Source organism: Panicum hallii, chromosome 2, assembly GCF_002211085.1.
Source record: "Panicum hallii strain FIL2 chromosome 2, PHallii_v3.1, whole genome shotgun sequence".
Lineage (NCBI taxonomy): Eukaryota > Viridiplantae > Streptophyta > Magnoliopsida > Poales > Poaceae > Panicum > Panicum hallii.
The window spans coordinates 51,487,463-51,503,635 of record NC_038043.1 but is presented as its reverse complement, the minus strand read 5'-3'; the positions used below and the strand labels follow the sequence as shown (position 1 = coordinate 51,503,635).

The following is a 16,173-nucleotide window of genomic DNA, read 5'->3' as shown; positions in this document are numbered from 1 at the left end:
GGTTTGTATTGTCTTAAATGATAATGGTTTGCAGGGGTCCCTGCCCACCCTTACATAGTGTGGATCTGAATACTACTTGGGTAGTTTCCTTCTGTTCTGACTAGCCCTACGCGCATACGAGTAGTTACAACAGATATAAGGTATGGAATATGCCCCATTCCTTATACTAGAGTATTATATGCTATGTGCGCAGTTCCGTAGCCCCAGATCTAACAAGCCTCTGAGCTCTTCGTAGCCGAGTACTGCAGACTTTCGAGTACTTCTGAAACTTCGTAGCCGAGTTCTTCTGAAACTTCATCTTGGAGGTGTCTTCCAAGTACTTTCTTGGCTGCTTCGAGACAGTGAGGTGCTCATGTCTCGAATAGTTTTAAGTCTTCTTTTATACGGGGTGCGATGAAAATGGCACTCCATACGGAGTAGCCCCCGAACCTTAAGTTGAATCGAAGAATCAGGCTGAGGGTAAAATTAGTCTTGAACCTTCTTTATTTCTCTTTCAAAGAACTTAAAAAATAAACCATTGATGATATGTATCCCGCAGCTCCCGAGCTTTAAATCCAAATCCCAAAAATTTTGGCAAAAAGATCCAAATCAACATGGCATACGTTGTAGTGTATTTTGTATATTTGCAATAATGGTAAAAATAGAGTGATTGGTTAGAAATCTGAAAAATTCTTTTTTGGATAAAATCTCTGAAAAAATGGTTAAACAAATAATTTTTTCAAATAAACTCTATATTACCGCTCAAAACAAATCTTATCCCTAATTTAATGGCTAGATAAGATCTCTGGGTTAAAAATTTCAAAAACCCCTTATTTCGGAATAAAATCCTTGAAATAATGGTTAACCAATTATCTTCCCGAGATAAGTCCTTAGAAACCTCTTAAATCAGGTTCTTCTTCGAGTCTTCCGAGTAGTTTTGCGGCATCCAGCCCTCGAGCTTTATGAGCCAAGTGAATGTAGAAGCCACGTCAAGTAGTTATTAGCGCAGCCTCTGAGTCTGGGAGCTAGTGGTGCCATTGGAGATGTATTGAGTGTCCTGGAGAGTCGTCGCTGAAGGTTGACCTAAAACAGGAGATATACAGATTGTAGCATAATGCAAAGATACCAAAATTTATTTGGTGTAATGCAAAGATATCGAAGTTTATTCAGTGTAAAAATAAAACTATTATGTCGAGCTCTTTTTTAGGCTATCTAAATCCTCCGAGTAGTCCGCCTGTTACATTTAAACACCTGGTCCCCATTCTAGACTTCGCTCATACAATGTACGAATTGCTTAGGTCAGACCGAAGACTTGAGGCTTCTCTGATTAAGGTGGAATACTACCCAAGTAGATTAGCGACCAAATAGAGAGGATAACAATAAAAAATAAGCAATCGATGTTGCGACAAAGAGAATGCGCGTTGCAAAAAAATTAGGGGGCAAAGTGTAGCTCTGGAAGGTTTCATTGCCCATCGAGAGACGTACACAGATAAGCAGTCAGCGTAGTGCAGCTCTGGAGGGTTTCATACCCGTCGAGAGACGTACACATTTAAGTGGTCGATCTTGTGGAGAAGAAGTCAGGAAACGTATAAGTTACTTAGCTCAATTTGTGGGCGATTGTCGATGAAGCCGTGCTGGTTGTTGATTCAACTAGTTATTGATGGTGTGAGGCCTGCTCCCGACTAGTTTTCTAGTCGAGACCAGTAGTCGTCGGCGGGTTGCCGAGCGTCCTTGCGAAGTCGAAGTAGTAGCAGTATGTCGATGTTGTGGTGCGAGCTGAGGTCAGGGTCCGAGTTAAAATAGATCATCCAATTCCAATACGGATAGAGACTCGGACTATAGCGCCTCCCGATAAACGGTGGCTGTGATGCGAAATCCGAACAGAGACTCGAGTTCGGACCCGCCACGAGTAGGAGTCGAGTTGGATCCGGATTCGCTCTCGCGATTTTCGATTAGATCGGAAATTTGGATCTCATCGAGATTGTCAGTGAGTTCGTCGATGTCGCGGCTAGAGGTTGGCGTTGATGCCTCTGACTCTCCAGGGTTGGCGAGGTGGCTGCCAAAGTCACTCGAGCCATTGGCGATGCAGACCCAGGGAGTCGAAGACAAAATCCGCGCCTTCTTCCAGTGCGACAGTGATGTTGAAACATGCCATCAAGCTCGCTAGAGGGATCTTCGATGTACACTTTACGTTGCGCGCTAACTGCCGCTGTTTTACCGACAAGCTTACTTAGATATAGCGTAGATTTGTAGATAGGGTGTCGCTGAGATCAGGAACTCGAAGGTGCAAGCAACACGAAGTTTAGACAGGTTCGGACCACGATGTGCGTAGTACCCTACGTCCTGGTGGTTTGTATTGACTTAGATGATAATCATTTGGAGGGGGTTCCTGCCCGCCTTTATACTCTGCGAGGATAGGATTATATAGAATTCTAGCCCGATACTAGCTTAGGAGTCCTACCTGAGTACTATTTGGATAGTTTTCTTCTATTCCGACTAGTTCTAGTTATAACAGATATAAGGTACAGGTCATTTCCTATTTTTTATTTTAGAATATTCTATGCTATATGCGTAGTACCGAAACCCGAGGTCTCACGGAAACTTTCTTGGAAAAAAATCTGAAATCTGTTCAATGCTATCGCAGGGTATGGATATTGAATAAGATGTTGTGAAAAAACTTATCTAAGTAAGTTATCTACAAAAGTTTTTTAAAATAAAAACTTGGAAACGAAGAAAACTGCGAATAAAAGGAAAGTCATGGAAGGCTACGCGCCACAAAGCCCCTTGGTGTGCGCAGAACCAGGGACAGCGGTAATTGACGTGTGGGCCCGGTACGCTTGGGCCACACATCAGCGAGCGTGAGTCTCTCTGCGGTCCAGGGTGCGCTAACCACAAGGCCCAGGGGCTGATTAATCCCGTCCTGCCTGACAAACAATTGTCAACACTGGCTCAGGATCCTGCTCAGCTGCTGTTACAATTCGTCACATCACACATTCTATTATGTGTTTATGTCACTGTATTGCATAGCTTAGTCGTCAACCAAGCCTTTGACTACTCCTATATACTTAGGCAGTCAGGCTACAACAGGAATCAAGAGTTGATAGTTTTCTCAACTCTCATCTTGCTTTGTGTTTTCTCAAAGCAAAGAGAGGTCGAGAACTCGAGATGGTTGTCCTCCGCTTCCTCGTTGCCGTCCTACTATCCTCGACGACGGCGCTCATCCCGGGCGCTGCAGATTCATCTCACTACTCGTGCAACCGCACCACGGGCAACTTCACGTCCGGCAGCGCGTTTGCTACCAGCCTTGACATCCTCGTCGCGGCGCTCGTGGCCAACGCCTCGTCCTCCTCGTCGCTCTTCGCCTCGGCGGCCGTCGGCGCCAGCCCGGACACGGCGTACGGCCTCGCGCTCTGTCGCGGCGACGTCACGGACCCCGGCATCTGCTCGGCGTGCCTCGGCGACGCGTTCCGGCGACTGCGGGACCTCTGCGTCCGGGACAGGGACGCCACGTTCTACAGCGACGTGTGCACGGCCCGGTACTCCGGCGAGGACTTCCTGTCGCGGCCCGGCGACAACTCCCCCGTGATCAACGCCATGGACGCGAACGCGTCGGCGTACCTCGTGTGGGACGCCAGGAACGCGACGAGCCGGAGCTTATTCCTGTCGCTGGGCGCCAACCTGTTCGGGGAGATGGCCATGTACGGGGCCTACAACTCCTCGGCGGCGCGCCGGTTCGCGAGCGCCGTCATGTACATCAACCCGCAGCTGCCGACGGTGTACGGGCTGGCGCAGTGCACGCCGGACCTCGCGCCGGCGCAGTGCTGGCGCTGCTTCGAGGGCCTCAGCGACCAGATCGGGCAGTGGCTCGACAGACGCGAGGGCGGGCGCATCCTCGGCGTCCGCTGCAGCTTCCGGTACGAGGCGTACAAGTTCTTTGCCGGCACGCCGGACGTCCAGATCGGCCTGCAGGGCGGCCCATCAACGCCTCGGAGCAATGGTAACAAAAGCAAAACAAGTTTGTGTGTTTTCACTTTTCAGGGAAAATTGTGATATTATTATTGTCGGTAATTTTCTTCTGAATGATGTACTCCAGGAAACAACAAAAGAAAGGTTGTGATTGTCGCTGTCGTCGTATCAATCACGGTGTTGTTCTGTGCCATGGTTGCCGGCCTTCTGCTAATAACACAAAGAAAGAGAGCCGGTAAGAAGACAATGGACGCCAAACCCTTCACGGAAATTCTCTTCATTCTTTGTCCGACATAAAATTCCGATTGATTACGGTGAAGTCCTCACAATCCAGGAAAGGCGGAGCTACTGGCGCGCGGGCGAGCACACTCCCGAAACAACTCCAAGACGGAGGAGGCGCTGAAGCTGTGCCGAATCGAGGTCTACAACTTCGCCAAGCTGACGGCCGCGACCGGCGATTTCTCCGACGAGAACCTGCTCGGAAAAGGCGGCTTCGGCCCTGTCTACAAGGCGAGCTGGCGTTTTGCATCAGGTCCGAGTGCTTGATACGTGAGCTGCCATGACTGACTCTGAATCTGCCGCAGGGGATACTGGCGGATGGTGCCGAGATCGCGGTGAAGCGGCTGGCGGCGCATTCCGGGCAGGGGCTGGAGGAGTTCACGAACGAGATCCAGCTGATCGCCAAGCTGCAGCACACCAACCTGGTCCGACTCATCGGCTGCTGCGTCCAGGATGAGGAGAAGCTGCTCGTCTACGAGTACATGCCCAACCGCAGCCTTGACTGCTTCATCTTCGGTAACACTCGTTCAATGACATGGCTCGCCGGTTTCTCTTGGTCCATGCATGCATGTTTTGGCTGATGATCCGGTGTTGTGTTGTTTCTAGGTGCAGGCCAGCAGCAGGTGCAGTTGCTGGACTGGGAGAAGCGGCTGCACATAATCGAGGGGATCGCGCAGGGGCTCCTGTACCTGCACAAGCACTCCCGGGTGCGGATCATCCACCGCGATCTCAAGGCCAGTAACATACTGCTGGACAAGGACCTGAACCCCAAGATCTCGGACTTCGGCATGGCCAGGATCTTCGGCTCCAACATGACAGAGGACAACACCAGCAAGGTCGTCGGCACCTAGTAAGACTAACTAACAGACACGTTGAAGCGAATCATATGGTGTCCTAAACACTCATCCGTAATGACATTATTGCAATTGTTCTAGTGGCTATATGGCTCCCGAGTACGCCTCGGAGGGCATCTTCTCGGTGAAGTCCGACGTGTACAGCTTTGGGGTGCTGCTGCTGGAGATCGTCAGTGGCAAGAGGAACAACGGTCACCACCACTACGGGGAGTTTGTCAACCTGCTCGGATACGTACGGCTCAGCTGCCATACTGCAACTCTGCAGCATTCACCATCACTGACAAACTTTTGGTATTTTGATTTCGTCACACTCGCAGGCGTGGCAGCTGTGGAGTGAAGGCAAGGCGTTCGAGCTGACCGACCCGTCGCTGGGCGAGCGCGGCGACGCTACCGGAGACGCGATCTTTGCCGAGGGCCAAATCGTTTGCCGAGAGCAAAACATCGGGCACTCGGCAAAGACGCATTTTGCCGAGTGTAGCCCTCGGCAAAGGAAAACACTCGGCAAAAGCGTATGTGCCGAGAGCAAAACACTCGGCAAAAAAGAACACTCGGCAAAGATAGGCGGCCGTTATCTTTGCCGAGTGTACTCCACAGGGCACTCGGCAAAGAACCAGTTTGCCGAGAGCCGGCAATAGACACTCGGCAAAGAGAGGTCTTTGCCGAGTGTCCTTGACGACACTCGGCAAACAAGTTTTGTTTTTTCCTTTTAATTGGCACCAAACTTTTTGTATTATAATTATACGTTAAGTTGAACTATATATATAATTTTAGCCTATTACTCTAATTGTTTGGTATATTTAGTCAATTTATTTCATTTGATTGAATTTCTTGAGATAATTCAAATTTGAACTGCGAGTCGATCGAGGAATTGAAAAAAGTGAATCAAAAAATTATATTCATATTATTGAGCGTACGTTGATGCCATATCCACGAACGGACAACAAATTTTAAAGATTATGTTCACGACACGTAACCACAATTTTAGGATCCAGTTGTTTTTAAATTCCATAAAATGCAAATTTGGTCAGAAAATTATGAAACTTGTCGAGATGTCATGATATCATATGGGGAGGCTGTGGTAAAATTTTGATATGGTTTCGTGAAAGTTGTAACGTACGATGCTTACAAATCTATATGTCCTTCACATGTGATAATGAAACTTCTTTCCATATGTTTCGCATTCTAAGCATCGTATGTTAAAACTTTCACGAAACCATATCAAAATTTTACCACAGCCTCGCCATATGATATCATGACATCACGACAAGTTTCATAATTTTCTGAACAAATTTGCGTTTAATGAAATTTAAAAACAACTGGATCCTAAGTTTGTGGTTACGTGTCGTGAACATAATCTTTAAAATTTATTGTCCGTTCGTGGATATGGCATCAACGTACGCTCAATAATATGAATATAATTTTTTGATTCACTTTTTTCAATTCCTCGATCGACTCGCAGTTCAAATTTGAATTATCTCAAGAAATTCAATCAAATGAAATAAATTGACTAAATATACCAAACAATTAGAGTAATAGGCTAAAATTATATATATAGTTCAACTTAACGTATAATTATAATACAAAAAGTTTGGTGCCAATTAAAAGGAAAAAACAAAACTTGTTTGCCGAGTGTCGTCAAGGACACTCGGCAAAGACCCCTTTGCCGAGGGCCAGACGTACGGCTCTCGGCAAAGGTCTCTTTGCCGAGTGCCCGCGATGCGGCTCTCGGCAAACTGCCCTTTGCCGAGTGCCGTGATCTGGCCCTCGGCAAAGGCTGGGGTTTATGCGCCCGGGACTTGAACGTTTCCCATTCAAACGCGACCGCCCCCGCCCCGCACCCCGCCGCCGCCCCGCTGTCGCGCCCGCACCGGCCGCCGCCGCGCTCCACCCGCCGCGCCCGCCCGCCGCGCCCCGCCCCCCGCGCCGCCGCCGCCCCGCCCGCCCGCCCCGCACCGCGCCCCGCCCCGCCCGCCCCGCACCCCGCCGCCGCCCCGCCCCGCCCGCCCGCCCCGCCCCGCCCCCCGCGCCGCCGCCGCCCCGCCCGTGCCCGCGGCCGCCCGGCCCGCCGCCGCCCCGCCCCCGCGCCGGCCGCCGCCCCGCCCGCCGCCGCCCCGCCCGCCGCGCGCGGCCGCCCGCGGCCGCCCGTGCCGGCCGCCGCCCCGCCCGCCGCGCCTGCCGCCGCCCCGCCCGCGGCCCCCGCGCCGCCGCCGCGTAGCGAGCCCGCGTCGTGAGCCCGACCTCAGTGCCGGCCTCGCCGCGACCCCGCGGCCCTACACCGTGCCTTCTCCCAGCTCCCCGACGACCTCCACGACTGCGCGCACCGCCTCTCCACGCCGAGCTGTGCGCACCACTGCCTCCAGTCCCCAGCCGCGCGCCCGACAACCTGCAGGTGCCTATCTTGTTGAAAACCATAACTCACAGTGGTAAGAGTGGTCACATGAATGAATTAGAGTCAAAGACTAGTTTGTAACTTCTTATAAATTGTCACATGAATGAATACAGAGTGACATTAGTGAATAAATTGTCCATATCTAATTTTTCTTTTAGTGCTAAGCCTATCTCAACAACGATAGTTACGTTCCTCTTCAGTTACATGTAGGAATGTGTAGAGCATTTCTTCCTGCTGTGTCCAAACTTATGTGTGTTCACAAATATTTTGATCATGTGTCATTGAGACAAAGACCTCTGTAATTAGTAAATCATTACCTAACTGATACTATGATTCGTAATTTGTCTAACTACTCTATGGCTATTTACATGCTTTTCTTGTTATAGATGAATCTCATGAGTGGAAATATATCCTTTTATTTGTTCCATAATGAACCCTTTTATTTGTTCCATAATGAGTCCTTTTATTTGTTCTAGCAGAATTGAACGGTGATTCGGAAGTCCACCTCGACTGAAGTTGCAGCTAGTCTTTATCTCTTGCAGCACTCGGTAAAATTTCTTATCTTTTTTTGTTGAATGGTCTGAATGTTGTATAGTTAGCTATTTAGTTAGCCATAGAGTTAGTTAGCTACATAGTAATATGCCTAGTAATATAACTATAATAACTATAATACGCCCTCCTCGCTGCGCCCCGCCCCGGCCAGTGCAAAACTGAAGAGTATATGTCTAAGATATGTCTAAGATATACATTATGTTATACTTTTTATGTAAAAATTATCGAAGTTATGTCCAAGATCTGTCTAAGATATAAAGATCTGTCCAAGATCTGTCTAAGATATACATAGGCATTAAAACATATTTTCTTTAAAATTATCTATACATTATGTTATACTTTTTATGTAAAAATTTTCAAAGTTATATGTGATCATCGTAGGTGGCTTCCTTAAAAACCATCTAGAGTATACTACATACTGTGTGGTATGTACAAATCCATTGAATATAATTTTTACTTACTAGTTTTACTTAAATTGGTGCATTAGAGGATGGAGGACCGTGAGTGGATGCACTCTGGGTGGTTAAGTCGGGGTCAGGTCACCGATGAATGGATCGACAAGACCGATGCATTTTTGGAAATGGTGTTTGGCGAAGCTGCTAAAGGAGCGGATAGAATGTTCTGTCCATGCAGCAAATGCGAAAACAGGAAGAGACAAACGAAGAAGGTCATGGGGGAACATCTCTGGAAGAATGGATTTACGACAGACTACAGTCGGTGGATCTATCACGGTGAAGCCGGTCGTATTAGAGAAGAGGTGGTGAGACAACGCGTCGAGGATTATGATGCTGATGCCGGGGTAGCGGACATGTTAGATGACTTTCACGGTGCACAGTTCGCTGAAGGCCGTACAGAGGAGGAGCCAGAGGCAAGTGCAAAGGCGTTCTACAAAATGCTTGACGCGGCACAAAAACCCCTTCATGCACATACAACGGTTTCTCAGCTGGATGCCATTGGACGTGTAATGGCGTTGAAGTCGCAATATAGTTGGAGCCGAGAAGGGTTCGATGCTATGTTGACGGTTTTTGCCAGCATGCTCCCCGAGGGTCACATTCTGCCGAAGAGCTTGTACGAGTCGCAGAAACTCCTTCGTGCACTGAAGATGCCGTACGACAAGATACATGCATGTCCGAAGGGGTGCGTCCTGTTTAGGAAGGAACACGCGGAAGAAAAGTACTGTCCTAAGTGTAAATCCTCTAGGTTCCTGGAGGTTGATTCCGGTGATGGCCACAAGACACAGCTTCAAATCCCCGTGGCAATTCTACGTTACCTTCCATTCATACCGAGGATCCAGCGGTTGTACATGAGTGAAGAATCTGCGAAACAGATGACATGGCACAAAAATGGCAAACGTTACAATCCTGAGAAGATGGTACATGCATCCGATGGTGAAGCATGGAGGCACTTTGATACCATTCATCATGAGAAAGCTAGAGATGCTCGTAATGTGCGTATTGCGTTGGCAACGGATGGGTTCAATCCTTATGGTGACATGGCTGCCACATACACATGTTGGCCCGTGTTCGTTATCCCACTCAATCTTCCTCCCGGCGTATGTTTTCAGCGACAGAATGTATTGTTGTCCTTGATTATTCCTGGACACCCGGGGGATAAAATGGGTGTGTTCATGGAGCCTCTCATTGATGATTTGGTCCGTGCTTGGGAGGAAGGTGTGTGGACATATGATCGGGCTACAAAGACAAACTTCAAGATGCATGTTTGGTACCAATACTCCATGCATGACTTCCTAGCGTATGGGGTATTTAGCGGCTGGTGTGTCCAAGGGAAGTGCCCATGCCCAGTATGCAAGGAAGACCTTAAGTTCAATTGGTTGCCGAAGGGTGGCAAGTACTCGTCGTTCGACAAACACCGACAATTCCTGCCTCTTGACCATCCATTCAGACGAGACATCAAGAACTTTACCAAAGGTGTCGCGGTGACAGACCTTGCACCTCCGATCAAGACCAGTGCCGTGGTTCGTCAGCACATAGATGGTCTCGTGGTCAAACCACAAGGTGGCTTTGAGGGATACAGTGAGCAACATTTCTGGACTCATAAGTCGGGTTTGACTCGACTGCCCTATTATGATGACCTTCTCCTTCCACACAACATTGACGTAATGCATACTGAAAAGAATGTCGCTGAGTCAGTTTGGGGAACACTCATGGACATTCCCGGTAAGACAAAGGACAACGTTAAAGCTAGACTGGATATAGCAACGTTGTGCGATAGACGAAACCTAGAGATGCAGCCTCCTGGTCGCGGAAAGACATGGACAAAGCCTAAGGCCGATTACGTCTTGAGCAAAGATCAAAGGAAGGAAGTACTACAATGGATCAAGACGTTGATGTTCCCTGATGGGTATGCAGCTAATCTGAGTAGGGGTGTCAACCTCTCTACTATGCGAGTCTTAGGGATGAAGAGTCACGACTACCACATATGGATTGAGCGGCTTCTTCCGGTGATGGTTCGAGGCTATGTCCCTGAGCGTGTCTGGCTAGTGCTTGCAGAGTTGAGCTATTTCTTCCGCCAGCTTTGTGCAAAGGAGTTATCTCGGACCTTGGTTGCTGACTTAGAAAGATCTGCACCGGTCTTGGTCTGTAAGTTGGAGAAGATCTTTCCACCCAGCTTCTTCAACAAGATGGAGCATTTGATTTTGCACCTTCCATATGAGGCTCGGATGGGGGGGCCCGTGCTTGGTCGTTGGTGCTATCCAATCGAGAGATGTCTAAAGGTTCTTCGAAAGAAATGTGGAAATAAATGCAAAATCGAGGCTTCCATGGCAGAGGCATACATTCTGGAGGAGGTGTCCAACTTCACAACAACATACTATGGCGACAACCTCCCTAGCGTGCATAATCCACCGCCTCGATACAATGCTAACGAAAATGAGTCAACCCTCAGCATTTTTCGAGGTCAACTTGGAACCGCAAGTGGTTCAGTCACCAAGACATTGAGTCATCAAGAGTGGCGTCAGATAATGATGTATGTGTTGACCAACCTTGAGGAGATGGCGCCGTACATAGAGCAATTTATTTGCGAATTCTGGCGACAAGGAGGTAGTCCTGCCCCGCAGCAACTTGATTTCCTTCTTAGTCATGGTGCGGGAAATGGAGGGCCCAATTTCATTTCTTGGATCAAACATAAGGTATCGTCCGATCTATCGTGTCTCGGTTCATTTCATTTCCTTTCATTTGAAGTTCTTCTTACATTCGATCTACCGTGTGCTCAAACTTGTAGGCTCAAAGGGATACGTCTATGAGTGCTGAGTTGAGACAGGTTTCCGATGGCTTTAAATATAGGGTGAAATCATACTCTGGTTATGACGTGAATGGATATCGTTTTTGGACAAGAAGGTACGAGGAAAGTCGACCCAATCGGAAGACCACCAATTCAGGAGTTTTCACACCTGGTCTAGATGGAGTCGAGTATTATGGAACAATTGAAGAAATATACGAGCTCAGTTTTGGTGGTTCCAAACCTCTTAATCCTGTGATATTTAAATGTCATTGGTTTGATCCACAAGTCACTAGAAGCACACATGTAAATCTTGGTATAGTCGAGATTCGACAGGATTCTACCTTACCGGGGGACGATGTTTATATTGTTGCCCAACAGGCAAAACAAGTTTATTATCTCCCATATGCATGTCAAACCAAAGAACATCTTAAGGGTTGGTATGTTGTGTATAAGGTATCACCGCACGGCAAATTACCTGTCCCAAATGATGAAGACTACATCTTAGACCCAAACACAAATGACTTGGAGTTCTTTCAAGAAGAGGGGTTAGAAGGCCGATTTGAGATAGACTTAACTGAGGATGTCCGAATGGAAGTTGAAATTGTGGTTGATGATGAGGAGGCGGATGAGGTGCAAAACGCGAATGACTTACATATGCTAGAAAGGTTTCATTTAGGCAACGTCGATCACGACATTGAGTCAGATAGTCTTGAGTACAACTTGGTTGATAGTGATGATGAGAGTTATGATCCAGCTAATCCCGATCATGAAGATTATTTCTAATCAATGTAATACTATTATTATGTTTTATTTACTTTGCATTTCTTTTAGGTACATTTTGTTTATCTGTACTTATTGTTTTTACTCTTCTTAATTGTAGGTGATTGAGCAAAGATGGTTGGCGGGATGAGGAGCGTGTCTGGGCTTTACCAGCAGGCTAGGTCCAGGTTTTCTGGGCGGTCTGCTCCTTCAGCTCGGGCGGCGTCTGCTTCAGCTCAGGCGGCGTCTGCTCCTGATCGGGAGGCACCTGTCAGGAGGAGGAGGGGGAGGAGGAGGAGGAGGACTAGACAGGAGCCGGAGGAGGAGGAGGAGGAGGAGGCGCGGGTGGAGACGCAGCAGCAGGAGGAGCAGGGGGAGGAGGAGGAGGAGGAGGAGGAGGCGGTGGCGGCACAGCAGGAGGACGAGGATCTTGGGGGAGATCCACAGGGCGGCGGTACCGCGTCTGGTTCCGGTACCGCCTCAGGTTCCGGCACGTCTGCTTCCGGCGTGTCGCGTGTGTACTTGCGAGGTCCAGCTACTCTACCTCGCCGACCGATACCTCTGACGAGGCGCCCGATTATTGCACCCGATGGAAAAGCGTAAGTAACTTTAGATTTTATCATTGCTTCTTCCTGTTTTAAATTCCAAATAAAAACTAATTATTTTTCTCAATCACTTGAGCAGGAGCTGGCTGATAGTGGAGAGTGGAGGGTGTCACACACGCCAGGTCAATGGCATTCTCGGGCTTCTTTGTAGAGAGCACTACCCCGGGCTTGTTGAGTTCGGAGGAGTGGTGGAGCCGGCCACTACCTTCGACCACTACGCCGCCGCCCCAGACGCTGAAGATCGAGACGGTAGAAGATTCAGGAACAAGGCAGAGCGGGTAAAGCAGGAGCTGTGGGTAAGTGCTCGATACATCGTATTCATTGCACATTATTGAAATAATGAATTGATTCATCGCGTTTGTATGCAGGATTTCTTCAGATGTCGCCCAGGAATGGAGGCCAAGGCGGATGCGGTGGCTGATAAGTGTTGTCATACACTTGTCACCAACCTGCACTACGAGGCACGCGTCCAGGCCATCATTAATTACCACGCCACTGTCCTTGGTGAGAGGGTGAACAAAGAGCAAGCAAGAACCATGAGGTTGACTCGGGAGCAATACCTGGAGGTAAGTACATTAGTTGTTGTCGACATTAACGATTAATTTCCGTTGCTGCTACGTCACTTATACTTCATTTCTGTAGATGATTCCTTACTGGTGCTCGGCGCATCCCGACTGCTGGCAACGAATCGTGGACCAGTGGTGCACGGAGGAGTGGGAGCAGACGCACAACACTCGCCGAGAGCACCGTTTGATGATGCCAGGTGTGACACACCATCAAGGCAGCCGTAGCCTCAACGCATACAGAGAAGCCTGGGTATGACAATTCAGTTATTAATTCTAACACTCAATTATGTATGATCTTCTAATCATCTTGCTGGTTTCATCGCAGTCGTCGTCACATGGTGGGCAGCCGTGCAATGAGTTCAAGGGATTTGCTCTAGCCCACAAGGGCAAGGCGAGGGCTGACATCGACTACAACCCGGAGGACGGGCCTGAGGCATACAGCAACCCGAGTGTCCACACCCGCCTCACTGAGTACACCTCTATGGCAAGGGAGGTCCATGGACCAGACTTCGATCCGACGACTGAGGATCTTGACGTGGAGGTTGTCATGAGGGTCGGAGGAGGAAAGAAGCACGGCCGCTACTGGATTGCCGACAGCGCAATAGACCCGTCCTCTGCTCCCACTCTATCTCAGATTCGAGCAAGGAGCACGAGCTCGAGCCCCGCCATACGACCCCGGGCCTCCGGGTACCAGGCCCTCCAGGTGATTGTTTCTTTATCCTACTTCACACTATACGTTGATTCATTCTTTCTTTGCATTACCGTAACATTAGGATTTAAATTGTGCAGCAACAACTCGAAGAAGAGAGGAACAGACGTATGGAGTTGGAGGCGAGGAGTCAACAGTTGGAGGCGAGGATGAGTGCCGACCAAGCGAGGATGGCGGAAATGTTTCAATACATGCAGAGTCTGGGCGCCGCAACGGGTGTACCTCCGCCAACTTCACTCTTTCCGCCAACATTCGGCACTCCGGTGAGTTCAGTACGCTCTTTGAATGTATTGTTGTGTTGTGTCTCAAACTTCTTTTCTTTGCAGAATCAGTCGGCGGGCTCAAATGATCCATATGCATCGCCAAAGTCGGGAGCGTATCCTAATCCGGGGCTTGGAGCGTCTCCGGGTGTTGGAGCGTCTCCGGGTGTTCGAGCGTCTCCGGGTGTTGGAGCGTCTCCGGGTGTTGGAGCATCTCAGAATCCGGGAACTTGGCCACCACCACAGGGAACTTGGCCGCCACCACCAAGTTGAGCTATTCACACTTTGACTTATCGATATGTTGCAACTTTAGGACTTGTGTATGATATTTGAACTTGGATCTCTGAACTTGCTCTATCGTGGATGATTGTATTGTGTTGCAACTCTAGAACTTGGTCTATTGTGTTTGAACTTGGCCTATTGTCTATTGTGTTTGAACTTGGCCTATTGTGGATGACTGTATTGTGGTCTATTGTGGATGAATCTCTTTATTGTGTTGTGGTCTATATTGTGGTATATTGTCTACTGAATAAAAATAGGTTCTGGACCCTTTGCCGAGTGCCCCAGGTTTTGCCGAGAGCAGGCTCTCGGCAAAGCGTCCTAAACTTTACCGAGAGCTAGGCCATGCTCTCGGCAAAGAGGCCCATGCTTTGCCGAGAGCAGGCACTCGGCAAAGAGGCCCATGCTTTGCCGAGAGCAGGCTCTCGGCAAAGGTGCGCCTGTTTGCCGAGTGCCGTGTCAGGCTCTCGGCAAAGCCGTAACGGCCACACAGCCAACAGGTAGTATCCTTTTCTTTGCCGAGGGCCCCGTTTGCTCTCGGCAAATAGTTTGCCGAGCGCCCGAGAAAGGGCTCTCGGCAAAGCCTCCTTTGCCGACAGAAAATTTGCCGAGAGGTCTTTGCCGAGAGCCCCTCTCGGCAAACTCTTTGCCGAGAGGCTTTGTAGATTTACCGAGTGCTTCTGGCACTCGGCAAATCTGCTGCATCCGGTCGAGGCGGCGAGCATCATGCGGTGCATCAGGGTAGCGCTCCTGTGCGTGCAGGAGAACGCGATGCACCGGCCGACCATGGCGGGTGTGACGGCGATGCTGGCGGCCACGGACGGCACCACGGCGGCGCTCCCCGACCCGAGGCGGCCGCCGCACTTCGCCCTCAGGGTCGGCGGCGGCGACGATGGATCAGAGTCCCGGGCATGGTCGCACAGCACGTCGTGCAGCACTAACGACCTTACCATCACCACCCTCCAGGAGGGCAGATGATTGACTCAAGGGCTATCGGCGTCTCGATCCGTCATAAGAAACCGTTTATTCCATCGTCCAGCAAGTTCAGACTGCAGAGCAGAGACGAAAAATGTACCGAGAGGTGCTAAAGATTGGTGCGTTACACACGAATTTTTTGTTCCTCCAGTGTCAAATTGAAGCTAGAATTTTTGGTACTTGTTATTACCTTTCAAGGACAATTGAAAACCTGCCCGCAATCGACCTGCGAAATGGAGCTCTGGGCGGCGCGCGTTTGGATATCGCAGCCGCCATCCATATGACGTGCTCTGTCCTCGAGGCTAGAGTACGTAATTGATTCCAAGAATGTTTTGGCATTTAGTAGTAGTCTACGGATCGATAGTTATTAGATAGTTATTAGAGTGCTTGATTTTTCTCTTTATTATGTGTGCTTTTTAGACAGAGGTCGAAAATTTTGCAAGCATAGTTGTACCATCTTGATGTAATTCTACCTAAAATTAATAAAATCTTCCCACTCGAAAAAAAAGTAGTACTTGCTACTAGTTTTTGTCCCGTCTGATTTTGGGTAAATTTGCTAGAGGACACTTCTCAATTCAAGTCTTTGCTGTAGGACATTACTCAAATTTATCTTTGCTAGTAAACATCATTAAGAAGTGGCTATTTGCTCATGGACACTAAACTATTAAAATACTAATTCATTAGAGTAGAGGTTTGAAAAAATAAAACAATGGACGGAAATGCCCCTGCTTACCAATGTTCTTCAAGCCATGTTAGGAGGC

The 16,173-nt window shown here is 48.9% G+C and overlaps 1 protein-coding gene across 1 annotated transcript; it reads left to right on the top strand.

Annotated features, from left to right (window-relative positions):
• The first annotated feature begins 3,144 nt into the window (after positions 1 to 3,144).
• On the top strand, positions 3,145 to 15,415 carry LOC112881253 (cysteine-rich receptor-like protein kinase 10). The gene is made up of 8 exons (XM_025945927.1): positions 3,145 to 3,976; positions 4,073 to 4,180; positions 4,280 to 4,455; positions 4,530 to 4,740; positions 4,837 to 5,074; positions 5,160 to 5,310; positions 5,396 to 5,464; positions 15,152 to 15,415. Exons 1-8 carry the CDS (start codon positions 3,145 to 3,147, stop codon positions 15,413 to 15,415), a joined length of 2,049 nt encoding a protein of 682 aa, XP_025801712.1.
• Positions 15,416 to 16,173: the final 758 nt, after the last annotated feature.

Excerpts from the sequence above, each read along its gene's own strand:
- LOC112881253 (XM_025945927.1), top strand. The coding sequence starts at position 3,145 with ATGGTTGTCCTCCGCTTCCTCGTTGCCGTCCTACTATCCTCGACGACG. Across the intron at positions 5,075-5,159 it reads AGCAAGGTCGTCGGCACCTA|TGGCTATATGGCTCCCGAGT; the intron begins GTAAGACTAACT and ends CAATTGTTCTAG. Across the intron at positions 5,311-5,395 it reads TTGTCAACCTGCTCGGATAC|GCGTGGCAGCTGTGGAGTGA; the intron begins GTACGGCTCAGC and ends TCACACTCGCAG.